This window comes from Choloepus didactylus, chromosome 6 (assembly GCF_015220235.1).
Source record: "Choloepus didactylus isolate mChoDid1 chromosome 6, mChoDid1.pri, whole genome shotgun sequence".
Taxonomy (NCBI): Eukaryota; Metazoa; Chordata; class Mammalia; order Pilosa; family Megalonychidae; genus Choloepus; species Choloepus didactylus.
This window is the reverse complement of record NC_051312.1, coordinates 104142303-104169512: the sequence shown is the minus strand read 5'-3', so window position 1 is coordinate 104169512 and position 27210 is coordinate 104142303. Positions and strand designations below refer to the sequence as shown.

At 35.9% G+C, this 27210-nt stretch overlaps 1 protein-coding gene across 3 annotated transcripts in view; it reads left to right on the top strand.

The window, feature by feature from the left end:
- Positions 1–27210, top strand: part of GRM5 (glutamate metabotropic receptor 5) — a 554896-nt gene that overhangs the window by 204198 nt on the left and 323488 nt on the right. For all 3 annotated transcript variants that reach the window (XM_037841016.1, XM_037841014.1, XM_037841015.1), the window contains exon 3: positions 9744–9993. In XM_037841016.1, coding sequence (XP_037696944.1) covers positions 9744–9993 — 250 coding nt within the window. The remainder of the gene's footprint in view (positions 1–9743; positions 9994–27210) is intronic.

Below are 27210 nucleotides of genomic sequence, written 5' to 3'. Positions count from 1 at the left end.
TGTGAAAACAATCATGACACTTTGGTTGTAAGTGATAGAAATCAAAATCAAGCTAGCTTAACTAAGAAGAGGGATTCAATTTTTATGTAACCATGAAATGTAGGGATATAGTAGGGCAACTGACAACTACAACCAGGGAACAATACTGACAGATCCATTCTTTCCACCTCCAACTCCTGCTTTATCTTGGAGGCATCATTCTCTCTTTCCTTTCCTTCATAAGCCTATAATCGTGACTGCTGACCACACTTGGCTCACACTCCTGCAGAGAATAAAGAGATAAGAGACTCTCTCTATTAGCTTTAGTTTAAAAAAATTCCAAGTAAAAGGCCTGAATATCAGTTTAGGCAAAAGGCCAATCACTAAGGCCAGGGGACTGAAGAGTTTTAAGTGAAAAGAGCGTTGTGTACTCACCTCAAATAAAAAGTGAGATGGGGGGTCTATTGCCAGGAAAAGGAACTAAGCATAGGCATGGCACTGAGAAACTTCTTGGAAGCTGGAAAGATATCACAATTGTATTGACAACAATGAGCTCTTGTTAAACTTAAAGCACAACCATGGCCATTTCCCTTTTTCATAGCTGGCTTAAATTCCATGAGATCAGGATCTAATATAATCCTGAGTCCTAGAACTATTCCTAACACCACTCGTTATTTCAGCAGAAAGTTAGGAATAGATAGGACTCACATTTCAGGGATTTCTCCCAGCCAGAAGTGCCCCTGAAGGTTTGGGCAGAGCCAAAGATATCTCAAGGGACAAGGAAGAAATATGCCACATTGGCAGCCTCCATATGCTTCAGAGGAATAGCTTGCTATTCCTCTGCATTAGATGGTCCCAAATGGTTTACAACTATCTACTATCCCAAAAGTATGGTTAAAGGATTAGAGTGCATGGGAAAACTGCAAAAATTAGTGCAACAGAGTGAAAAAAGTTAACACTTTTGGTACCATCCTGGGATTCATCAGTGGCAAAATGAGGACAAGAGAATTGGACCATAGTAATTTCATTAAAACACTTGGTGAATCCAATCAAGATGCTTTAGCTATTAAGTTCCCTGATGACAAGGGTTATGTTTGTTCTAATTTGCTTTGTGAGGTACCTACACAGGCACCAGGGATAGGGATCATGTTTTTAAGAAACACTAAAATGTTGTTTCTTTGTAGCAACACTGTTGAACACACAGTGCAATACCATATGTAATGAGCAGCCTTAGTTTCAAATTCTGGGAAGAATGCTTAGTAATAATTGAGTAAAATTGGGTATTTAGCTGGAGATATAAATTTGGGAGCCATAGGTATTAGCTGAAGTTTTGAGAATGGAGACGACAACATAAGAAGGGCCTCTGAAAAAATGAGCAGGCCATAAAAAGGCTTGGAAAATACAGCATCTAAGAAGTTGATAGAAAAATAAAAGCCTATAAAAATGTATGTGATTATTAATAGCAATGTTTGTCAAGACTTTATTATGTGCTAGGCTGTGCTCTAAGTATTTTTTACATGCAAAACCACCTAATGAGCATTTTATAGATGAGAAAACAAAGGCTTAGACAGATTAAATAACTTGCCCAAATTTCCACATTATTAAGTGGCAGAACCAAGATTTGAGTCCATGTTTGATTAGCTCACATGAAATTCAGACTTAGTCTAACATCAGAGCCGTTCTTCAAAATGCCTATGTTATATGACTGCCCATAAGGAAGAAGGAATTACCAAAGAGTTAAGACAAGAGCTAGCATTTGCTGAGTATCTACTCTGTGCCACACATTTGGCTTGTGGTTCTCCTAAAGTATCCAATTTGATCTAAGAAACTGAGGCTCAGAAATGTTTAAATAACTGATCTAGAGCCATGTATCTAGGAAATTGCAGATACAAGAACAAAACTGTCTGTCTTTTGCAAAGTTAAGGAGCTCTTTCTAATATATTATGTTGCTTTTGACAAAAATCTTTCCTCTTACACAAAGATCCAGGTAACTTTTGTAACTAGAAGCTTTGGTCAGGTTCAGGGGATACACAGTGCTTGGGGAACATGAAAAAAATAAACAGCTCATGCAGGAGATGGAGTCCACCACCACCTCTCTCTTTCAAGCCACCATCATTTTTCACCTAGCCTACCGCATTTACCTACTAACTAGGCTTTCTGCTATTCCTCTTATCTGACCTCACATGAAGTAGTAATTTGTCAGTTGTTTTTTATTTTCTTAAAAGACCACATAGTTTCATTCCAGAGGCCCCTATTCACTTTGTATTCCAAGTGAGCATCATCTCCACAGAATTATATTACAGAGTGGCCCTGCAATCCCTCCTGTCTCCATTTCCATTGCCACCATCCTAATTCAGGCCTTTATTACTTCTAACCTTTGTAAGAGAACACTCTATTTTTTCCGCCTGCACCATCACTCCACTCTTGTTTCGTTATTGCCAGTGTCCTGTTTCTTAAGTACAGTTCAGATCATATCACCTGTTGCAGCTGTTTTCTTGTGTCTATCTATCAAGTTAGCTGTAATTCAAGGGATTGAGCTACTTCTGGCCCTCACTCTCACTGTTGTCTTGCAAATAGTCTCTGTAGCAGCAGACTGGATCTTCACCCCACTTCAACCAACCTCAGTCTGCCTGCGTGCATTCTGTTTGTTCCATATAGACTGTAATCTCCTGATTGCCAAAATCTATCCTTTCTGCAAGGCCCAACTTAAATCCTACTTCATGAGAAAACATTTCCCTGACACCCCTAACCAGATGTGATATAATCTGGCTCTTGATATACCAAAGGAGTCTATTATTGCCAGCAGGGCCTCCATTGCCCTTTCAAAGACAAGAAGTAATTGAAAATAGGATAGAAACCACTGGCCAGCAGAAATTCAGGAGATTTTATTGGCATAGGCCAGTGTTATGCTGGTGCCAGTTTGGAAAGTCATGTTCAACATAATCGTTAAATTTTCCAGAGCCAGTTGTTAAACACAGCCATTATTAAAAATAAATCATATAAACTTACAATTAAATAAATTAAATTTGCCCAGATGCAATTAAATGGGAAAACAGAAAGAGAAAAATGAATTATTATGCAAATGTTTTGTCACCTAATGTGTCCAGTCACTAGCGTCTTCTTCCTTTAAGCTCTCCACCTACATCCAACCTAGTACTTTGTATGTATGTGTGTTAAGCGTATATATAAATATATGTATATACATATATATATATGGAGAGAGAGAGAATCTTATATAAGCCCTCTGTGATTATTAATATTATACTAAGTAACAAGCATACGTATTTATTTGTGCACCATACACTCCTCCCTTCATCCTGGTATTTTTAAAATTCATTTTAATAAATGCTTGAATATTGACTGGGATGTAACCTATTCTTCTTAAAGGTTTTGAATCAAGAATCCATGGAAACTACCCAAGATTAAGAACTAGCCATCTTCGTCAGCCTTCTTCCACCCATCCCTCCCGGCTACCCCAATTTAGTAAGATAGTGGCATTTATGAGTATATAAAACCTGAAGTTGAGATACTATAATGCATGAAATTAGGCCTGCTTCCAGAAAAGAGCTAAAATCAGCAACTTTTCTGGACCCAGGCCTGGGGTTTTGTCCTTGTCTTGGAACAGATGTATCTGGAGAATTTTTGGTATGAAAAGAGATGCACTAGTTAATCTGATTTATGAGGGACTGTACATTTCTTCTCTATGGATTTCCAGTTATTAGTACTAAGCAGCCTCAATTCTTTTAGAAATGTGTTTAGTAAATTTTGTTTTTCCTTTATATGGTACACATGGAAAAATGTGTCTTGCAAATGGTGGAAAGTGTCTGCAATTTTGGGGATCAGTTTAACAAACTGACATGAGTCCATGAAAAAAGTGAGCACCAAAAAATGCCTTACCAGACTAAACCACTATTGCAAAGGGAGGAATAACACAAAAGACCAACTCATGCTTTATATGAAGTCTGAGAAATATTAATATAACAGGAATGAATAAATAGTATTTAAATAAATTGCAGGTTTTGCCACTTCAATGAAGACTGTTTTTCGTATGTTATATCTCTCACCTTTCCAATAAACTATGTATTGAGTAGAATTTCTAATTCTTGAACCCTCTTTAAATTTACAAAGGAAATTTAGTTGAGAAATTATTCATAAGTCTCAAAGTATATATTTAGAAATAGAAAATGGAATGTGGAGTATGCACGTGTATGAGCAATGAAGAAAAACATATGAAACTCTCTGTTTGTAATTATTATAATATAATAATTATATTATAATAAATATAATAGATCTAAAATCCCATTCTCTAAGAGTGACTGTCATTTCATAGATGAGGCAAATTCACCAAAAAAAGCCAAATAGTTTCCCAAAGATCATGTAGGGGAGAAATGGAAGAATGATATTTAAAAGGCTGTCTCCTCATTCTATCCAGAGCCCTTGTTACTTGCCCAGCCCAGTCCATTGGATCACAGTGTATACAGAGCAGCTCCCATACTAGAGCTGCTTTATATATAGCAGATGAATTGCAATAGTAGTTCTTTAGTAAATTGTCTATGTTCATTTTGTAAAATGCATTTATTCAGCAAATACTTAGACTGCCTAGGCTCTGGAGTTAAAAGGGTAATTAAGATGCAAGCCTTTCCCCTGATTAGCTCAGTCCCCTAGGGAGTCAAACAAATAAACAATTACAATAAAACAGGAAAAATGTTGCAATACTGGAGTGATGTGAGAACACAGTATAGGATATCTATTTAGTATTAGCAAATTAAAGGATGCTGCCCCTTTCAGCTGAGTCTTGAAGGATGAATAGGAATTAGCTAAGTGGAGAGTAGAGAAGAGTGTCTCAGGAAGAAGTAATTTGCATAAAATGTAGAAATGTAAAAAAGCATGGTGTACGGTAGGAGCATGGACTACTAAGGAAAAGGCAGGCAGAGAGGCTGGAAAAAGATGTTAGGCACTAGATTATAGTAAGACTTGGATGCCATAGTCTCCTAAGAAGTTTAGATTCCCGCCTGAATGGTAAAGGATGTAAATCTCTTCTTACGTGTAAACCAGTGCTGTCTAATAGAAATATGCTAGCCATGTAATAATTTAAGAAAAAGTTAAAATAAATTCGTGAAATTAATTTAAAATACATTTTATTTAACGCAATACACCCCAAATTTTATCATCTCATCATGTAATTAATCTTATAAAATATTAATGGGATATTTTACATTCTTTTTTTCATACTAAGTCTTTGAAATCTGGTATGTCTTTTACACTTACAAGACATGTCAATTTGGACCAGCTATATTGCAACTGCTCAATAGCCACATGTGGCTAGTGGCTGTGATAGTGGACAACACAAGTCTAAACCATAATCAGGAGTTCCAAGGCCATAATCCCCAAGCACAGCAGGGTTGACCCACTCCTGAATGGAGCTCAGAATTTGGCAGCAACAACAGCACAGCCATTGCACTACATTTCAATCCTTTCTACTCTTTTATGAATCCTGCAGCAAGCAATGGTTCAAAGAGGTATTTCCGAATTGAGTCCCTCCTTCAGTACTTGTCATAGACACAGTTTCCAGAGGGACTCTGGTAACCAACAGAGCCCAGACAGTGCAGATCTAAGTTGTAGGAGGTGGTGGCAGGCCAGGGAGCTGCTGTCAAAGAAGTTACTTCTTTTCAGCAAAGGCTGTCAAGCTTGAACTGCTTTGGCTGTGCTGCAGAGGATTTTCTGCTGTCAGCTGATGATGGGAGAATTTCTAGGTTGTCATTAGATCCAGTTAGAATTGGGAATCGGAGGTAACTTGTGAGTGAAAACAGAGGCAAAATGAGTAACTTGCCAATCCGCCTGACCCATTGACATACAGTTCCATATGGAGATTTGTCCTATCTGTGGAAATAGAATCACTCTTAATGAGATATGCACTGGAAGCTTCAGTAGTGAAGCTGCCAGCTTCCAAAGAAAGCAGAAGTAAGTTGAACTCAGGAGGGTTAGAATGGAATCTGGGTCAAACCTTCTGTCTCAAATTTTATTTTCCTTTATGAAGAATAACCAGAGAACAAAATAAGTCAAACTCTCTGATAATTTGGGCAAGATTAATAAAATGATTTTTCAAATTTTTGAATCTCAATTTAAGCTATAATACCAAAGTAATAAAAACTGAAAATATTGCATATTTTTAATATCAAAATCAATTTTTTCCTATCTTCACCATGTGCATCTAAGTTCCCTCCTCCCTTCCCAGCAAAGATTTAGTTAATAAATAATACCGGTTGATATGGCATGTCTATTGCAAGGAGTCCCCTTCTGATTTTACAGGCCATTTTCTATAGAAAAGCTATAAGTAAGCATTGTGTAATTTTTGGGAAGTATACAAATGAATGCTTTTTGTTTTAAGCACCAATTCTCAGTGATGATGTGGATTGGATCATTAAGTTCTAAATCATATATGCATCTATAATTTTCCTGTAAATTAAACAAAACTTATTTGTTAACTAATATGCATTTGCTGAGATGAATTCAATTCGGTAGCATCTGGACTTGTTGTCAAATAAAACATTTAGTGGTACATGGCAGAGGTGACTTTGGAAAAACCACAGGACTAAATAACTTGCTCACAGGGTTTGGTGATATACATGATGATGATGTTGATGATGATGAAGTATTTGAAGTGACTAATGCAGTACCTGGTACATACTATGAACTTTTAACCAAATAATTCCTCAGGATCCAGACGAAATGTTCATGATGATGGCGGTTGCTCCCCTTCACTGCCAAATGTCTCAAAGAAGTTGTATAAATATATTTTCTTCACTTTCTGACTTCCCATTCACACACAGCCTACTCCTATATGGCTTCTATTATGCTGCCAGAATCAGTGGATCTTTTCAGTACTCATCTTACTTTAGTATTCAGCATAACTGATGCACAAAAGAAGATCGACCACTTTCTTCTATTGGTTTCCATAAGAATGCATTCTCCTGGTTTCTATTCTCCATTATCTTTGTCAGCCTTTCCTTCACTACTAATGGATAAATGTTTGAATTCTTTAGGGTATAATCCAGAGGTGTCTTTCCTTCACATTCTAGACTTTCATCTATTACTTTTGTTGTCCATATTCTGATGACTCCCAAATATTTAGTTCTAACTCAGACTTCTCTGAGCCAGAAATTCCTTAACAAATTGTCTACTTGGTATTTCTACTTGGCTATTTCATAGAAATTAAAAAATAAAATTCTAGAACTTTATCTTCTTTGAAATTTGGTTCTCTTTTAATTTTGTCTATATCAGTTAGCTAAACCCAACTATATGAACTGGAACTATTGGAGGGTTAGATATCACAACTTCTGACTCTAGTGCCCAGCAACCTATAGCACAGAACCAAAGATGACCCTCAGATCTCTTGTCCTTGACATGTGTGACCATTACAACTGCCATGCATTCTTCTTGCCCTCATTTGATTTCATGTCCTCTGCCATGAGTGAATTTGTATGGTTAACTTGTACCTTTACTCTTAAGATCAGACTTCTTTTACTAGCCCCATTTGTGGTAACCAGAAGAAAATGTCACCAATGCAGCATGCCACTCAGCAAACCACTTGGCATATATTTTTTGACAATATCCAGTAGGCCTGATTAGCATTCAAGTGAATAAAGTTTATACATGTAGTTCAAAAGCCATGTTCCTGCAAAGAATTATGTAATGCTAGGTTCTTTTTTTTTCTCAACTGAATTCTAGATTCACTAATATTTTCTGCTGAAGTGAATATGAGATTCTAGTGTAATACTAGATTTTTTTTCTGCTAAGTATTAGCTGATATGAATTTTCTAAATGTGATCCTGCTATTTCCAATAATAAACACACTGGATGAGATCAATAATGCCCTGCCTTATGCTGAATGCTATGCTATATGGGTCATGCTATAGAAAGGCTCCATGGTAGGATTTGAAATAATTGGCCCATTGGCCAAAACTTGGAAAAATATTTGTTTGCAAAGGTTTTCATCACAATGGCATTTTAAATCAAGGAAATTTGATGAGAGTACATGGTAGATGATGAGAACTTTTGACTCCAATCCTTTAGATTTTCATAAATCTAGCATCCAACACACCTAGGTTTCATTTCTGTGGCCCTATTTGGGAGTATTCCTTGGACCATTTACCTCCCTTCTTTCTTTCCAGTCAAGAAAAATGTGTGTTCAGTTTCTACTATGACCCACAGTATTTTTGGTATGAAGATAGAAATATCTGCCTTGCAGAAATGTATAGTCTAGTAGCAAGAGATTGATATAAACAAATGAGTGAAAATAGAGTTTGAAATGTCATACTCATTGCACTTAAGGCTGTAATGAGGGGAAGGACATCTCTTTTAAAAAGAGAGAAACATCTTTATAAAAGAGATATAAATAAAATGAGAAGAGGCCACTATGTACTTAATTTTAAATTATTTATGCAAATATCTCAGCATTAAAACAAAGCATTAAGTACAAGACAGTCAGTTGAAAAACAGCAGGGTCTAAAAATTAATCAAAAGATATTAAATTACCCAGATCAGTATAAAAGCAGTAATTTAGGCCCCTGGGCACACTTTTCAGAAGGAGTCCCTTAAACTTTGTTAATTGCAAAACAACCAGATTGCCCACCTGCCATCATCAAAGAGGCTTCTTTGCTTTAAATTCTGAATTCAGATTTGCCTTTTTATTCTGGAAAAGGCAAAATAAATAAATAAATAAAATAAAATGCAACTGGCTCCCCAGTGTTTTGGTTGGAATTCAGGTTGGCCTGCTCCACTTTGCCCTTTGCAGTTTGTCAATTAGGAGAAAACCATACAAGAATCTTCCCTCAAAGTCTGAGGATCACATTTGCGGTAAGGCACCTGTAGTATAGTGAAATACACACAGGGTCAGTAAGCAGGAGATATATGCTCAAACCAAGACTCTGCCACCAACTTGCTATTGAACTTCAGTGTTATGAGCTGTGAGAAGATGATTATATCAACCTTCATCACTTTCATGTGATTTGCCAGAAGCTCATATATATGAAGTGACTTTCCAAAGATTAAAATCCTATACAGAGGCAATTATTCTTAAGTTATCCTTATTAGAGTCATATAGTGAACCCTAATGTAATTGAATGCCCAGAACTCCTTTATTCATTTGAGATCTCCCCCTCCTTAATAATTTCCAATTCCCAGGTCTCACTGATTTTTTGGCCAGTTACATCCTTGTATACCTATGGCTGTTTGTCTTACAATGATCTCATAATTATTAATATATAATATATATAATATTATGTATAACATGTAATACTACATAAAATAATTATATGAAAATGCCTGTACTATGTAAAGTATACATAGTGCATCTATATACTGTATCTTTAAATGCAAAAATCTCAATAAATGATGTGAGATGATTATACGCTGAGAACCAAATAGAAGTGAGATAGAATGAAAGAACAGACCTATGCCTTTCATAATCTCACACTTAGAAAATGTGCTTTTTGAGTCAAAAAGGGAGCTGAATTGCCTGCACTTCATGCTATTCTCTCTCTCAGAAAAGTTCAATTTACATGTGTATGATGCTGTTCCATTGTAATTTGCCCAAAGTGAACAAGTCAGGGAGAGAGCAGAAACTCAGATCCAGTTCTTTAGGTTCCAAGTCCAACATCACCAGCCAGTGAATTTCATGTTCCCAGCGCTTCTGAATTCTGATTGTGCCCAATGAATCCAACACTCATTTCACTGCTCCTCTGCTTATCTATGTTTTCACACAGGCAACTATGGAGAAAGCGGGATGGAGGCTTTCAAAGATATGTCAGCCAAGGAAGGGATTTGCATCGCCCACTCTTACAAAATCTATAGCAATGCTGGGGAGCAGAGCTTCGACAAGCTGCTGAAGAAGCTCAGGAGCCACCTGCCCAAGGCCCGGGTGGTAGCCTGCTTCTGTGAGGGCATGACGGTGAGGGGTCTGCTCATGGCCATGAGGCGCCTGGGTCTAGCGGGAGAATTTCTGCTTTTGGGCAGGTGAGTAACAAAGAGAAGATTTACCTGTCAGTGGCTGGAGGTAATGCCAAGAATTTGGCAGCATGCTTGGGTGTCTTTTAGTGCATAAGGACAGATGCTTTGGAAGTTTAATCTTTGTAGTGGAAGTACAGCTTAAATATCATAAAGTACTCACGCCTGGAGAAAAACATGGAAAATAAGTAGATGTGCCATGTGCTGATTCATGATGACAACAGAAATCAACACATGAAGATGTTGTTTCCATAAGTCCTCAAAAAATTACTGTAAGGAAATTAGATAGATTCTCAAATGCTTGAGCAATTCCCTTGTGAAGGAAGCACATTTCAAACTTGCTGTGGTTGCTTTTGAAAATGATTTTTGGGAATGGCTAAGTAAACTTTGTTTATAACATAGAATCATAGAATTTGGGGTTTGGAACTGCAGAATTGCTTTCAGAGCCAGTTTTTCCAGCATTAGTGGAAAGTTGTCTAACTGTTTTATTTAACAGAAGTATTATTATCTTGCCTGATCATCCACATTGTTACAAATTTCTAAAAGATTAGCTTCTATAGGGATTGACTTTAATTACCTGGATAATTCACTGGAATGGCACAAATGAGCTCATTCTTGCTGATGCTGCTGAATCAGTAAGAGGACATCATAATTGTGAATGTATGAATGTGGTTCACTCCTGAGGTAATAACATTGGGATTTATCACTGGCAGGTAAGATTCTTCTATTCAATACCTTTAAAAATTATCATGCATCACACAGTTTTTCTCAGTAGGCAGCCAATTTAAAGAACAGAGAAAGCCATTGAAACCACTGCATTTTTCTCAATATTTCTGTTCAAAGTGGAAAGCCAGCCCATTTGTTATTAACTTTTGATGGCTCATTAAAGAAAGCATACTTCCTTTATTTTTCAAATGTTTAACGGACCTTCTGTGATCAGCCTTAGCTCCTGCTTGGCTACATTTTATGACAGCTACTTTATGTACCTAATTTTATTCTGTTGGATCTGATGACAATAGATTGATGGGATTATTTTGGTGTAAGGCCATGCATCCTCCATAAAAGATGATATTGAGTGAGATTCTGTCTTCATTAATGTCATGCATTTTGTCTAAAATCATCCCTAGTTGTTGGGAGTTAGTTTCACACAACCCAGTGACAAGATCACTGCCAGTGTTGTTACATTCAAAAGTGCAATGTTACCACAGACGTATAAAGAATAGAAGACAAAGAAACTGAGTAAATCATCTAGACCTGAAACAGTTTTGTTTTGTTTTTCTGATGGGAGATAAGGGATTCTACAGCTCCTACCTGCTGTTGTTGCCAACATTAATAAGACAAAACAGCAGCATTTGTTTTTTAGCCCCATGGTTGATTTGTCAAGTAAATATTTTTTGATCACATGTGCACAAGGGAAACAGATTGGTATTTAATATATTTGCCATTTCTGTGTATGTTTTTATTGCCAGCAGCAGAATATATTTTCTGTATATATTGTATACAGAGAAGATCTCCCCAAATCATATAATTTTGGATTAATAGATTTATAACCTTTAATCAAATTATTGAATCCCTTCATTGGCTAATTAGTAATTCAGCATTTACTTGAGCACCATTTTAATTAATTTCTGAGCAATTTGTTAGAAAAGTCTTCTTTATCTGAATTTTAAAAGTCTCCCTATAGTTCCACTTCTTGGTCGATATTCTTTACTTTGAAAGTAATTATGTGGCAATCTTTCAAACATTTGGAAGCAACAATATGGTCTCTGGTCCCTTTAGTTATTCTCTTCAAATATCTGTACCTTTTCCAAAGTGAGATGGAACTGTGGTATGGTTTGAGCGCAGGGAGTAAGGGGAACGTGTGTGAAAGAAGTTTAGAAAGGAGCCCAGAAGACACTATTTGGATATTTATTCTGAGTGAAGACATTTTCTGGATGTTGGGATGATATAATGGATGAGATTTTTCAACAGGTGACCTGGAGTGTGACGCATGGATTAGAAGAGGAAAGGTGAAAATGAAGAGACCGATAGTCTTGAAAGAAATGATTAGTATCATGGACTAAGGGAGGTAGATGGTGAGAAGGTGACAGTCCAAGAGCTATGTAGAAATTTAAAATATGTATGAATTGCTGATGTGTTGAATATTGTGGAAGGTAGGGAAGGTGCAAAGGATGACTTCTGGATTATTATCTTGTGTAACAAGATGGACGGTAGTTCTTTCAAGGATATGATGAACATGTGAAAAGAATTCAATATGAGGTAGACAGAGCAGGTCATGAGTTCATTTTGGACAACTTGACTTGATGTGCATTTCATCACAAAAATATGTGTGCATTTCATCACACAAATATGTACTAAAACATATTTAAGAAGGCAGGAAAATTTGTAAGTCTGGAGTTCAAAAAAGATAAGTAGTAAGTAAACAGAAATGAATGGATCCTCTGTGTAATCTGTGTGTAGGTATTAACTTAAGCCATTTGTGTATAGACTTAAAAGAGAGGAAGTTTAAGAGCTTAGCTTTGAGAAACCCCAAAATTATTGTCTGGAAAAAAGATGTACCTTTAAAAAAAGGAGATAGGGAGAAGATAAATCCAGAGATGTAGCAGAAAAACCAAGAATGTGTTGTGTCATCTAAGCCAATGGAATTGAATGTTTAAAGGAGAGGTCACCAGTGTCAAAATGATTCTAGGAGATCAAGTGAAAAGAGTACTCTTCTGAAAGGGCCTTTTGGATTAATGGAGGTGAGGGTATTTGATGATTTAGCAAGAGACAGCTGAATGCAGTGATAAAGGCAGATTAAGAATGAAGTGGCTGAGAAGTGAATAGGTAGTGAGAAAATGAACCCAGCACATAGAAGCCACTGTTTTGAGAAGTTAAACTGCAAAGGAAAAGAAACGATAAAACTATATACCTTAAGGAAATGTGAACTGATGTTTTTTAACATGGTATCTTTATTTTTTTCCAAAAGGTATTTTATGACTATGAAAAATGAGCTATGAACACAGCTATATAGTAAGAACTGCTTATATTTCCACATTCTCATCAACATGAGTATTATAAAATTATTTGATCTCTGCTAAACTTATAGATGGAAAATATCATAGTACTGTTTTACTTTGTAGCTCTTTAATGTTGAGTGAGATTGTATATATTTTCTTGTATCAAAAAGTGACATGTATTTCTGTTTTCTGCAAACTATCTATTGATGCATTTATTTCATTTTTTCCATTTATTTTTCTTTATTGATAAATAAATATGAATTAAGGAAACTAGGCCATTGACGTGTTGAAAATATTTTTCCCACTTGTCATTTGAATTTGACTTTGTTTATGGAATTATTGATAATGCTAAAATTTACATTTTTAGTTATTTTTTAAATTATTCTTTTTAGGACTCATAGGATTTATATATTATATACAAAGGCCAGTCACTGAGGTTTGCTTGATTGGTTGTTTACTTTTAGGATTCAGGTAGAATGGAAGGATTTAATAAATGAGAGAGAGGGGACAATTAATAGTATAAAATCTCTAAAATGTGGGAGGAGGTGGCATTTAAAGCACAGCTGGAGTTGGTAAGCTAAGAAGGTCAGCTCTAGAATTGGAGCAGAAATAAAATAATATATCAGAGCCAGAGGACAGCATATTTAAAGGCTTGAAAATGGGAAAATTATTTGTTGGCCTCTAATATCTGTAAATTTGAAGGCAAATGAAGAAGGGGTGCATGCATGTGTGTGTGTATGTATGGGTGTGATTCGGGGGGGATAAAAGGTTGAAAATTTGTCAGTGAAGGCTGTAGAAATGGAAAATTTTACTTTTAATAAGAAGTTTCATATATTATTTTATATTATTCCAGTCAGTAAAACCAATAGAAAGAGGCAGATTTGGCTCCATGACAATGGAGAAAATTTGGTCTTAACACAACAACAAATTTCACATGTACACATTTACTCTCCCATGAAGTACTGTAATGGACACTCACTGTTAGGGTTTGAAAGACTGATTAGCCAGAAGCCCTGTTCTCAAGTCAAAAACCAATAGGAGTGAGTCGCACACATTAATGTATATTAGCTAACGAGACCAAGTCTTTGATCGTGACCATATGGACTTCCTAACACTGCCTCCTATTCAGAGTCACAGGCAGAGCTGGACAATCACAGGATTCCTGTTTTACTAGATGGCTTTCAGAATGACAACAGGAAAACTTTAAGTTCAGAGGACAGATGCTCTATGAAAAGAAAAGTCTGAGTCAGCCGTGCTCCATGACCTCCAGTCTCACCGGTCAGTTGAGTCACGTCTCCCAAGTGGTGATGAAGGGCATTTGCCTGCCAGGCTTTTCCCTCCTGGAGAGTGGAAATTCCTCCCCACTATCCCTGTTGAAATGTGAGGAGTGAGGGATGAGATTCTCTTCTATCTCTTACGAGTGCCTTCTGAAATTGATAGATAACCTGGCTTTACAGATGAAGAATCTGAAGCTCAAAGATGTAACTTGCCTCATCCATGGTCACCAAGCTTACTGAATACATAGGTGAAAGTTAAATGAAACCAGTCACTTTGTGAGGTGCTGTAAATCTGACAACCGAAAATACCCAAGAGGTGAACAGAAGACCTTGACATCACCAGATGCCTGAGGAGCTTCCCATGTAAGGGATGAAACAAATTGATGTCATTGTCTTGAGGATTATGGCTTTAGCGGCATCTGCATCTCGTAGGGTTCTGGCAGCTTTAGCTTCAGGAATGATTGCTTAGACGAAATTCTAAAATTTTAAATAATACTTGGATGATAATGATAGCTCTTTTTGCAGTGTTTTTTTCTGTGTTGCAAATAGAAGCTTTGCATGTATTAATCCCTTGACTTTTCATAACAATTCTATTTGGAAGCTATTACTAGTAGCCTCATTTTATAGCTATGAAAACTGAGACAACTAACTTGCTTAGTGGCAAAGAGAATCTCCTTCTGGATCTTAGATAATCCTTAATTTAAGTAAGAAAGTTGATATTTATGGTATAAAATATTAATTTATTTTTGCCTATTACTAAGAAAGATTATTTTTAGTAGATGCAAAATATGAATTAAGAGTAATTTTGAAAAGAGAGATTTCTCACGGGTTTTTGTTTTGTTTTAGTAAGATAAATAAAACCTGGAGCAATCCAACATCCTTTAAACCAGAAAATGCAATGATTAAATGGACTTCTTGAGCTGTACTACTGTCCAGGAAAAAATTCTGACAAAATTTCAATTTTCAGGAAATAGAAAGAATTTAAGTGGCTATATAAGTGTGGGCAAACATTTGTGAAGAAATAAAAGGAAACAATATTATTCTGTGGGGCAATGAAAGTCATTTGCTTTGCCAGTGTTTTCTAGGATATTGGTATGTTTGGTGGAGTTCACAGCAAATGTAGACAATTATTTTAGGAACATATTTTTATTAATTGGAGGATGCTGTGATAAATCACTCCAAAGCAGGGGCTGGCAAACTAAGAACCATGAGCCAAATCTAGCTCACCTCCTGTTTTTTAAAATAAAATTTATTGGAACACCTTCACCTTCCTTTATGTAATGCTTGTGACTGCTTTTGTGCTAAACAGCAGAGTTGAATACTTGTAATGGAAACCATATGGCCTACAAGGCCTACAGTATTTACTATCCGGTCCTTTAACAGAAAAAGTTTGCAGAACCCTAATCTAAAGTTTTTTCATCTGTGAAGATGGTTCTGCTTACTTACAAAACGTATCAGGACTTAAGCTTTGAATATTTATTCAGCAATATTACTCATGGTTTGCATAGAAACTCCACTTTCTTCTAAGTTCCTCTTGAGGTTTAAGGACTCCTGATGGGTCACAGTGTGAGACAGTATTGGGAATGATGGTTGAAGTTAGGGGTAGTTTGAGTGCAGTGGTTCTCAGTGGAGATGAGACCAAGAACAAATGCCTTTTCTTGACATCAGCATCCTTGAACATAATGTTCAAAATTATTAGAACAGACAATGTATTTGAACCACTTTATTCAACTTATTCAACTGAATCACTCCTTATTCAACCCTGAGTAATTTAATTTTATCTAAAATAAAAGAATGAACATGCTGAGTTTAATATGGAATGTACTGTTTGGGTGTAAAGAATAATCTTTTTAATAAAGTTATTTTTACTCCTCTCATTTGCCAAATAGGACTAACAACATGAATTTAAAAAGCTTCCTGTTATCCCCCTCAATCTATCTTCCACATTTTCTTGAGAGTTGTTTTCTCTATCCTTCTGCATAATAATCTTAGTTGACTCTTGTCTGCCTTCATATCCAAAATCCTGAATTTAGTATACATGGCTCTGTAAAACATGGCCATAATCTGTCAATTTATAATGATTTTCCATGATACTGTGATATATAAAGTATTTAACAAGCAGTAAATCACAAATCCAATCAGAACAGATGCAAACTGTAACCAACTGGTGAAGCAGTGCCGATGAATACATTTCAAATATCAGCATTGATTCATTTCTATCCCTCACTACAAAGTCTCCACCTTTCCCTTCTCAAAAGTCATATAATTCCCCAAACATACGAAGTTCACAGTAATGCCTTCATTGTCTTCTCCCTGGAAAGCCCTTCCTCTCCTTTACCCACCACACTCTGATTTATCATGTAGAACATGCCTCAAAGGAGTAGGACCTCCTTAAAGTCTCTGTGACCTTTCATTTGTCTTTTTCTGTTTTCTGTTTTTCTTCTTCACTGAAACATGAGCTCCTTAAAAGCATGGGCAAAGTTTCACTAATCATTGTGCCTTTATTACCTAACACATCATAGATGTTTGAGAATGGTTGAGCTTGAAAAGGTAAAAACAAGTGTGGCAATTAAATGCCGAGGTGGAAAATGTGCTCCCCAACTCCAATCACCCTAAATAAGAGGCAGGTTTCTCAGACCAGCACGGAGTGGAAAACCAGAGCAAATGTGTGCTGCTCTGCAAGAAAGCCGACTAAAAGTCCTGGGGCAGAGAGCAGAGGCAATTCTCCAGGACAGATTAATTATGCTTTTAGAAAAGAGGTCTATGATATAGACCTTTAAAAGCTATGATACAGATTTTAGAACCAAATCGCCGAACTTCAGCCTTCACAAAACACATTAGGTAGAAATGACACACTTTCTATGAAGCTTCACCATGCAATCAACAAATCACTTGTAATAGGAAAAGTCAAATTTCAAGATCAGTAAAGAAGTAAGACAAGGAAGACCATGAACATGCATGGACACATGTCTGCATTCTTTAAAGTGAGGCTTCAAAGGATGCAGTTCTTTTCAAAAGAAAGAAAACAGATCTAGTTTCCTCGATACTCTGACCTGACAGCAGACTTGCCAACTAACAAGGTGAATGTTGATTAAAAATGGTTCAGTTAATTAGTGCAGCACACTTTAGAGCTTTACTGTCTTTCTATTAGCTTATCACGACATGACTGCAAATCTTTATTTTTCAAGATGTTTTGAAGAGGAAAGAGGATTTTATTTGAAATCCTAAAGAAAATTTGTATTTAAAAAAAGATGCAGGAAGGAATTCTCACTTTCTTTTGGTCTGTTAACAGCTACCACACTTAGCAGACTGAAGAAAACATGGGGCCAGAGCAAATTCATTTAGCTTGATGTGAGTGTCTGGTCCTCATTCTGTTCAGTGTCTCAATTGAGGCAGCAGCATAGTGCAGGAGAAAGAGCACTGAGTCAGAGGTAAGGAGACCTGAATTCAATCTCGGGCCAAACCAGCACTATCTAGCTGTGAAGAAGTTATTAACCTGTGATATCTTCCTTGTTTCTCAACTTACAAGACAATACTCGTCTTTCCTGTGACTTTTTCCAAGCAGTCTCTACATCAACTATATAAAATTTCATCCAATGTCAGGAATTTGGTATGATCACTCTTACATCCCAGCCTCAGTCCATGCTATTCCCTGTGCTTGGAACAGTCTCCTTCTTTCCTGATATGACACTTCAACATTTAGTTTGATATCTCTATTATGTACTTCAACATTATGCTGTCTTTCCTATGGAATAACATTAATCATACTGTAATATGTAGTCTTTTCATACCTTTGCATTCATCACTATACTATAAGTTTGATTAGCATATGGACTGTGTTAAACATCTTATCCCAAGGAAAGATTCCAATTCTTGGAACATAAAAGACAATTAATTCAGTTTGTTGAACTGACTTTGCAAAATGAAGATGGATTTACTCACATGATCTATCTCACAAGGTTAGAATATTTTTGAAGATTATATGCACTATGCATGGTTGATCATAAAAGTAAGATCTGTGGCATGTACCATATTTTAAAATATTCTGGGAACTCAGTAGATTAATACTGTCATTATAATCTTACAAATAAGAATATAGAGATTTCAAATCATACTATGCTATGGGCAGAAAGAATACATAGATCACATTTGTTTGGCTACTCAAGAACATTTGTGAGTATCTATTTATGCATCAGGCACTGAGCTAGATTTAGTTAGAAGAAATCTGTGGGTAAAGAAAGGTACTTTGGAGTTTCAACTTATCTCCAAATAGCTCACTTTTAGCCATTTCCTTCTGCAATGTACCTGGGCCATCCATTACTTCAACTGGTGCTCTTCTATGGGTTAATTAACAAAGTCAGGAATTTTCCTAAGAGGAAGGAAAAGATTGAGCTCAATATTTAATTCTTTTTTTTTTTTTTTTTTCTGCCACTGAATACCTTTTTCTTTCTGCAGGCTGAACATCAATGAGGTGAATCCCAGGCTATTGCCATTATTTAGTGTTTTGTTATAATATAAATTATCTGTAACAGGCAATTATAAAGGGATAAACCAAACACTAAAGAATACTGTTGGGCTAAGGAAGAGTACTCAAAGAAAGAACAAAGTTTGAAGGAAGCCCCTTCCCCAAGGCTGGGATTCAGACCTCATTAGAGAAGGTGTGTATGTAGCCCATTAGTTGGAGGATAAGTTTGCTGGATAGTCCCAGGTCAGAGGTCATCCATGTTCACCATGCAGAGGCTGGAGTGTAGAGAACTGTGGTCAGAAAGAGCCAGCAGTAGACACCTCTCCCGGGTGCTGGTAGGCCAAGATGGGAAAATCTACCTTGAGGCATCAAGCATCTCATTGGGAATCCATCCTCAGAGGAGCAGCTAAAACCTGATGAGGGTGATGCTACTGGAAATCAGACACACAAACCACTGGCAGTCACACCACAGGAACAAGAAGAAAACAGAAAACATTGGAACCAGGAAGATAAGTCCCTCCATCAAATAAATTTTATACCCCTTTAGGAAAGCAATCCCTTAATAAATTATCTCTTCCCATCAATCGTTCATTCAGTCACTTACATAACTTATTTTTATCTTTTTATGTAATAGTCTCCTTTTGTATTTTTTCTAAACAAATAACTGGTTTGTTTGTTTGTCTTATTGTTTTGTTTTAGTTTTTCCTTCTTTTCCTAAATCTTAAAGTGATAAAATAACATCTTTCAAAATAGACCAGATACTGAACCAATGTTAATCCAAATATGCAATCATTCTATTTCCTTTAAATAATTGAAGTATTTGAAATTATCGTGAATAGACTATAGCAAAGCATAAGAAGTACAGAACATTTTTAAAACTAGTAATTATTAAATAAACCCTGCAATAATTTATGTAGCCACCTATAAGTGACCAATTGAACCTGAATCCACAAAGTAAGTTAAAAAAGTAAAATTTCATCTGAGTGTTCTCAAGGAATTTATATTTAGTGTTATAATGTATAGGTTAGTGATTCTTATTTATTGAGCACTTACTGTATAAAGAGCAGTATACTTGGCTCTTTATTGCATTGAAAGATAGCTAAAATACCATCGAGGCTCTGGATGCAATAGATCAATACAGCTTGGCTCATCTGTTTCCATCAGTGTCCCCAAAGGCAGGAGAAAGAGAGCTTGTAAACCAACAGGGCACATGGCATGGATCCACATGAGCTGGATGTAATATACAACCCACATACTTTAAAGTTACGTGTTTTAGTTTTAGTTAAATATCATGTATTCTCCATTACAAAATATTTGCATATGACTTAATGTGAAAATAAAGTTTTGAAAGTACTTTGAGATAAATTTATTTCTTCTCAAGAGTCTTTGACAAAAGATATATGCTTCAGAAGATGTTCTGTGTTTATTCTATGACTTCATGTGCCTGTGCTTTGGGTGGAGGAGGGCAGGAGGTGGGGGAGAAACACTGGAGGGGGAAAGGACTCTGGCCTCAGGTTGAACTGAGTCGGGTAGAGAATATTGTGCACAGCTAAAACTTGTGTCGGAGTCATCACATGCTCTAGCAATTTAGAAGCTGGAGAAACTGAAGGTTTGAATCTTCAAACCTAGGTTTCAGGACTGAATCTGACTTTGGAGAAGCAGGTGAAGGCTTAGGGGCAGTTATAAAAGAGGAAAGATCCACAGAGTTTAAGCAGGCTAAGGAGCCAGTGAAGGAACAGAAAGGCTTCAGTCTGGAGTTCATCTGGGGCTGAAGACTGATGCTGGGGAGGCAGGTTGGGCTTAAATGACAGCAAACCCTCCAGGTCAGGAGAAAAGATTTGGAGTTTTATGTCACAGAGAGCTGCTAAAGATTTTTTTTTTCCAGTAGAAAACGGGGAAAAAAGTAAAAAGAAAATAAAAGATGCTTTGAAAAAGGGTGTGTGTGCGCATGTGTATGTATGTGTCTGTGTGTGTGTTTTTAATAAGGTGGAACAGTGGAAGAATAGAATTGAACAGGAGACACTAGTTAGGTTAAGACGTTACTTCTGGCATAGATTAGTGGCAGAATGTAAAAGAAAAAAGGCAGGAGGGAGTGAAAGATGTATAAGGTAGGAATGGTCTATTAGAATATGTGTCTAATTAGATTAAACGGAGTAGAAAAAGAGAGATCAAGTATAGTTAACAATGACTCTCAGTCCATTAGTGTCAAATTACTCAAGGGAATGTTCCAATATTCTCAGAAAGTATTCAGTTTTAAATTTAAATGAATGAAATCTATTTCATACTTTATCACATTTTAGGGGGTGATATGTAATCAAATTAGATAGCTAAAATATATAACAGAGTGGTACTTCACCAGGGATGTAAACAGTATTAACAGAGATTGTGTTTTTCCATCAATATCTCTACATCTCCACTTAAAAAAAAAATCTGAGTCTTGGACCTCACTCCATACCTACTAAATCAGAACATCTGAGTAGGACAGGAAACCTAGGCATGTATGTATATATAGGTATATATATATATAAATTTTTGTTTCTCTATTAGAGAAGTTGTGGGTTTACAGAACAATCATAAATACAGGGTTCCCACACACCACAATATTATTAACACCTTGCATTGGTGTGGAACATTTCTTACAATTGATGATAGTGCATTTTTATGATTGTACTAGTAACCATAGTCCATGGTATAACTTAGGGTTCACTGTCTGTGTTACGTAGTTTCATGGATTTATTTTTTATTTTATTCTGTTACCATATATACAATCCAATGTTTCCCCTTTTAATCACATTCAGATAAATATTTCAGTGCTGCTAATTATGTTCATGGTGCATTACTATCACTACCATCCATTACCAAAAATTTTCATCATTCCAAATAGGAACACTGTACCTTTTAAGTCTTAACTTCCCATTTGCTACCCCCTCCTCTTCCCCTGGTAACCTATATTCTAGATTCTGACTCTATGAGTTTGCTTATTCTAATTATTTCAAAAGACAGTGTGAGCAGAGCAATGCCAAACTTGTAAGTTCAAGCTGCATTTGGAGCAGTTGGAGCTCCAATGGTGCAATCGGTTATTGCACAGTACTAATTGGCATGGATATTTTAGTAAAGTCCCATGTGATTCTGATATGCCCAGCTGGTTAAAAACAAACAAACAGAAGTAAAGCATCACCCAAAGTAAAATTCATACAGTTTCTCTTGTATTGTTGAGAAATGCAGTCAGAATTTCAAGAAAGTTTCTTAAAAGTAAACTTCTTGTTGTGAATCAATATTTATTCTGCTTTTATTCTGCTGCCTCCTTTTCCTCTCCTGGTAAGGGGTGTGCATCAGTTTCCTTTCCTTTGCATGGATAATTTCTCTCTTTCCCTAAATTCAAGACTTCTCATTTAATTTCTTTCAGTTATTATAAATGAATTCTGCACTATTTGCAGAGATAGCAGTTGACCTTTTTTTGTCATGCTGGACCCTTTCACCAGAAACTTGAAGATCAGAGGGAAAAGATTGGAGGCAATTAGAATGATCTTACAACTACTTTTGGAGGCAGGCATATAAATGTAAAATGTTCATAAAATATGCATAAATGTTGTTTTTTAACATCTGCCAATGAAACATTCTAAAGAAATTCATAAGAAGTTATGTAGAGGTGATATTTACCCCTGAGAGATGATTACACGTGTAGGGCACATTTGTTTGAATGACTCTGGATGAGAGAACAGCTGAGCTTTTACTGTGCTGGGTTGACTGAGCTAAGATGGAGGAAAGTTGAAAACCTGGGGCATGAAAATTTCATAGTGGCAATATTTTCTAAACCAGAGTTTCCCTGAAGTAGTTTCTATGATTCACATTATCTAAAATTGCCCTCGTAAATGCATAGACAACTCTCTCAATTTAAATTTTTTGACACCTAAACCTGTTTTCTCATTTATTTTCAGTTTATTTTATACACTTTGTTAGTGTAACAGAAATTTAAGAATATCGTCCAAACTCCAATCCCCAAACTAAATATTTGTTTTCTTTTGTCCTTTTCATGCTCATAGGTAAACATCAGGCTAATGCATATTTACCCATTTTCCATGGTCTCTTTTGTTTGTTCCTTACTTCTTCTTCTCCTCTCCCTTTCATCCTTCCCCTGCCTCCCCCCCACCCCCAGGGCCCTAATGTGACACAGTTTGGTGTTTTCTTCCACATATTTCTCCTTGCTGTTATAATGACTGGCACATACATTTCCCCCATCCCCTTTTTTTTTCTGGCTTTCATTGTGTTAATTTTTATCAAACATTTTGTTTATGTAGTCAAATAAGTTTCTTTTATTTTATAACTTCTGGGCTTCCTTCTTTGATCAAAAGGAAATCCAGGAAAGGCTTCTTGTTTGTTTGTTTTTAACTTTACTCATTTAATCAAGCAAGAGTTGTTGTTGTTTTTTTAAACAACTTTACGGTAGAAAGTCCAATATTATTTTCTTTAAAGTGGATGCTCAGATAGTCTACATAATTTATTAAATAAATAATCCATTTCCTCTGAAACTTACAATAATGTATCATATTAAAAATTTTAATTATATATTCTCTTTCTGGATTCTCTTTTTGGTACCAGTGTTTTATTTGTCTTTTCTTATGCTAGTAACCTAGTGGTTTGATTTCCCTATCTTTCTAGTACAATTTAGTAACCAATTGACATGCCCACTTTTTTATTTTTCCTGTTTATAATTGTATTATTTTCTCTTAAACATTGTTACTCCATAAGAACTTTCAAATTATTTTTATAATTTATAAAATTGGGTTTCTAAATATTAGTTTTTGGAGGGTTGAGATTTTTATGATATTAAATGTTCCAATCCAAAACCAGTGAACTAATTTTTATTCAGATTGCTTACATCTTTCCATAAAGATGGTTTGCTTCATAAGAAAGATTTTTCCAGAGCCTTTTCGATCTTCTAGATATGCAATCATTTTATCAACACAAAATCATTGAGTCACTTCCTTTTCATTATTTATACTTATATGACATTTTCTTGTATTATTTTATTCACTAAAGTCTATAAAACACCAGGGTATAATAATGGTTATAACGAGCATCCTTTTATTGTACTTGATCTTGATGGGAGTAGTTTATTTTACTATTTATAATGAATCTTATATTTTTGTTTTTATTTTTCATACTTGGTCATTTCTTCCTCTTTCAATGTAATTCCAGTAAATCCTGGGTGTTCATATCTTTAGTTCCAAGCACCTCCAATTTAAAAAAAAATAACTCAAATTTGAACAAATGAGACTAGATGTGAAATCAGGTTCCTGAGTGGTGAATGTACAGAGTCTTTACTAATACCAGATTCGATTCACACATTTATTCCCTACCCCTCACCACATATGTCCTACTACTTCTCTTCTCTTTCACTCAACTCCAGCCATAATGGTCTTTTTTTATGGTCCTCAAAAAATACCAACCCCATTTCTACCTCAGGGCCTTTGCACTTGCTGTTCTTTTTTACCTGAAACAATCTTCCCCAAAATTTCCCATTGCTGGATCCCTCATCTGAAATTGTCATTCAGGTGTTACCGTATCAGTGAAAGCTTCCCTGACCACCATATTGAAAATTGACACCCTCCTGCTCACATTCCCCATTCCCTGCCCTCTTTATTTTTGACAACAGCATCTATTGCCTTGCAATAAGCTACAGAATTTTCTTATTCATTTGGTTTAGTGTCTCTCTAGTCTGTGCTAGAAGGAAAGCTCTGTGAGGGCAAGGAGTTTTTTATGTTTTATTCTCTGTTGTTTCCTCTCTCCTTGGAAAATGTCTGGTAAATAGTAAGTACCCAAGAAAGATGTGAATGAATAAGCAGCTGATCAAATCAGTGAAGAATTTCAAAAGGTCTATCAGAGTGAACTTCAAATAGAAGGAATAAACTTAAACATGCCAGAGAACTCTTAATCCATATATTGGCAGATGGGATTTTTAAAAATTTCCCAATTAGAACCCTAGAATCAGCCTAAGGTCAGAGGGAGCAAGTCTGGAAGAAGAAGCATGTCTTGCATTATCAGCCAGTAAGTAGTTCAATGGTCTCATCAAAGCTGAGTTGGTGCCCCTGATCTCACCAACTTCATCTCACTGCAACACTCTGAATAGCTGACTCTTCATTTGTCCTCAAACAAAGCCTTGGATAGGTAAAGGGACCAGATATATCAGGAGAAAACCGAAAATTAAAATTCTAGAGATCTCTCTAACTTATGAGCATGAACATGGGGATGAACTCATGTGAGACATAGAAACAAGACTGTAGTTGAGGCTGGGGTAGGAAAATACATCACTGATATGGAGCAGTAACAAATGAGATCAAGGTCCAGAATGTGGTCCCAGGAGTGAGTGATTAAATTAAAGTAGAAGTCATTGTTGTGAGCTTATTGATAAGTCATTTACATAGATGAATTTGCTAGCAGTGCTGTGTTTTTGATGTTCAGATATTCTCGTATCTCAAACAATAAAAGACATTTGCCATTTGTACTATTTGCTTATTCAGCCTTGGAAAAAAAGAATTATTATACTTTTAAATCCATTACAAATAAATCTTTTGCCTGCTAAATAGATTCTTAGTTCTAATACTATGCCAAAAACTTTTAAGATATACCTATATTTAACATGGTATTCTCAAGGGATTGCCATAGCCTGATGCTTCCATTTTCACATTTTCACAGTTTCAATAGCAGACTGGTTATGTGGCTAAACAATCAAAAAAGTCAGTAGTTAACACCCTTATGGGAAAATTTCATTTCTAAAAATACTGGATAATCAATCTTACAATTTCCAAATAGACAAGATTTTTTTTTTTTTTTTTGAGCTTAGAATCTGCTACTGGGTATTTTGAGGCAATACCATAACCATATCAGTATTAATATCTTATATTTGTGTACTGCTGTGAAGATTACAAAATGCTTTTAGGTGCATTATGTCATTTAATCCCCCCATCTAGTAAATTCCATGTCATTCACCAATGACAATATGTCCAGATGGCTGAAAATGGACATCAGCCACCCACATGCACATTAGACTAATGGATCCCAAATGCAGGCCATTGCCAGGCTTTGATGAAGTTTACAAAAGTACAAAGTAAAATAAGAAAAATCAACACAAACTATACATGCACACGTAAACACACGTGTGCATGTAGGTGTGTGTGTGTATCCTGAGCACCCTTATTTTAAAGGTTTTTTTTTGTTGTTCATTCATTTATTACTTCAACAAGTATTTATTTGGTATGTATTCTAGGAATTATGTGAGACACTGAATATAAGGTAGCAAACAAAACTGGTGTAACCTTGGCCTTCTGGACCTTAAGGTCCAAGGAACAAATACTTATTGTTATTAACTGAGTAATTAATTATAAATTTTGATCAGTGCATCAAAGAAGTCCTTTTTTTTAACTTTTGGAAGTAAAATGCTTTTCCTTTTATTAACTGGTGATAATAGTTTATGGAATTTGTTCTGCTTTAAAATAACATTATCGATTATTGTCAGAATAGATCATGGCCGATGATCTGTTAACTTTAAATTATTTTTATAATAGTAGTCATCTTTGTGAACCACTGTTCAAGCTTCCCATATACCTCTTAGGATATTATTCTAGAGGCTTTAGTGTTGACTTTAAAAACCAATTTGATACCTACAGTGAGAACTCTTCCTTGTCTTTTACATAAAAGTAATGACTTTTTACATGACCTAATAACTATCTAAAAAAATTCAATGTGTTTCATGTTCCAACTCAGAATGCAGAGTTTGGTTAACTTTTATAATAGCATTTGAGCATGAGGTTTATTAACAGGTGAAATAAAAGTCAATAAGTGTGATGGTTTGGATGTATTATGTCCCCCATAACACCATGTTCTTTAATGCAGTCTGGTGGGGGCAGATGTATTAATGTTGATTAGGTTGGAATCTTTGGAATAGGCTGTTTCCATGGAGATTTGACCCACCCAACTGTAGGTAATACCTTTGATTAGATTATTTCCATGGAGGTGTGGCCCTGCCCCTTCAGTGTGGGTCTTGATTAAATCACTGGAGCCTGATAAAAGCTCACAAACAGAAGGAACTTTGAGTAACTGCAGCCAAGAGAGACATTTTGAAGACAACCATTGAAAGTAGACTTTTGCTACTCAGAGTTTGCCTGAGAGAAACTAAGAGAATACTCTCAGATGCCTAAAAAGAAACATCCTGGGAGAAAGCCATTTTGAAACACAACCTGGGAGCAAAGGAAGAAGATATCAGCCACGTGCCTTCCAAGACAGCAGAGGTGTTCCAGATGCCATTGGCTATTCTTCTGTGAAGGTACCCTATTGTTGACCCCTTAGCTCGACACTTTTATGGCCTTAAGACTGTAACTTTGTAACCAAATAAATCCCCTTTATAAAAGTCAATCTATTTCTGCATAACAGCAGCATTAGCAAACCTAACAACAAGGATGACTGAAAATATTTTAAAAAAAAATGC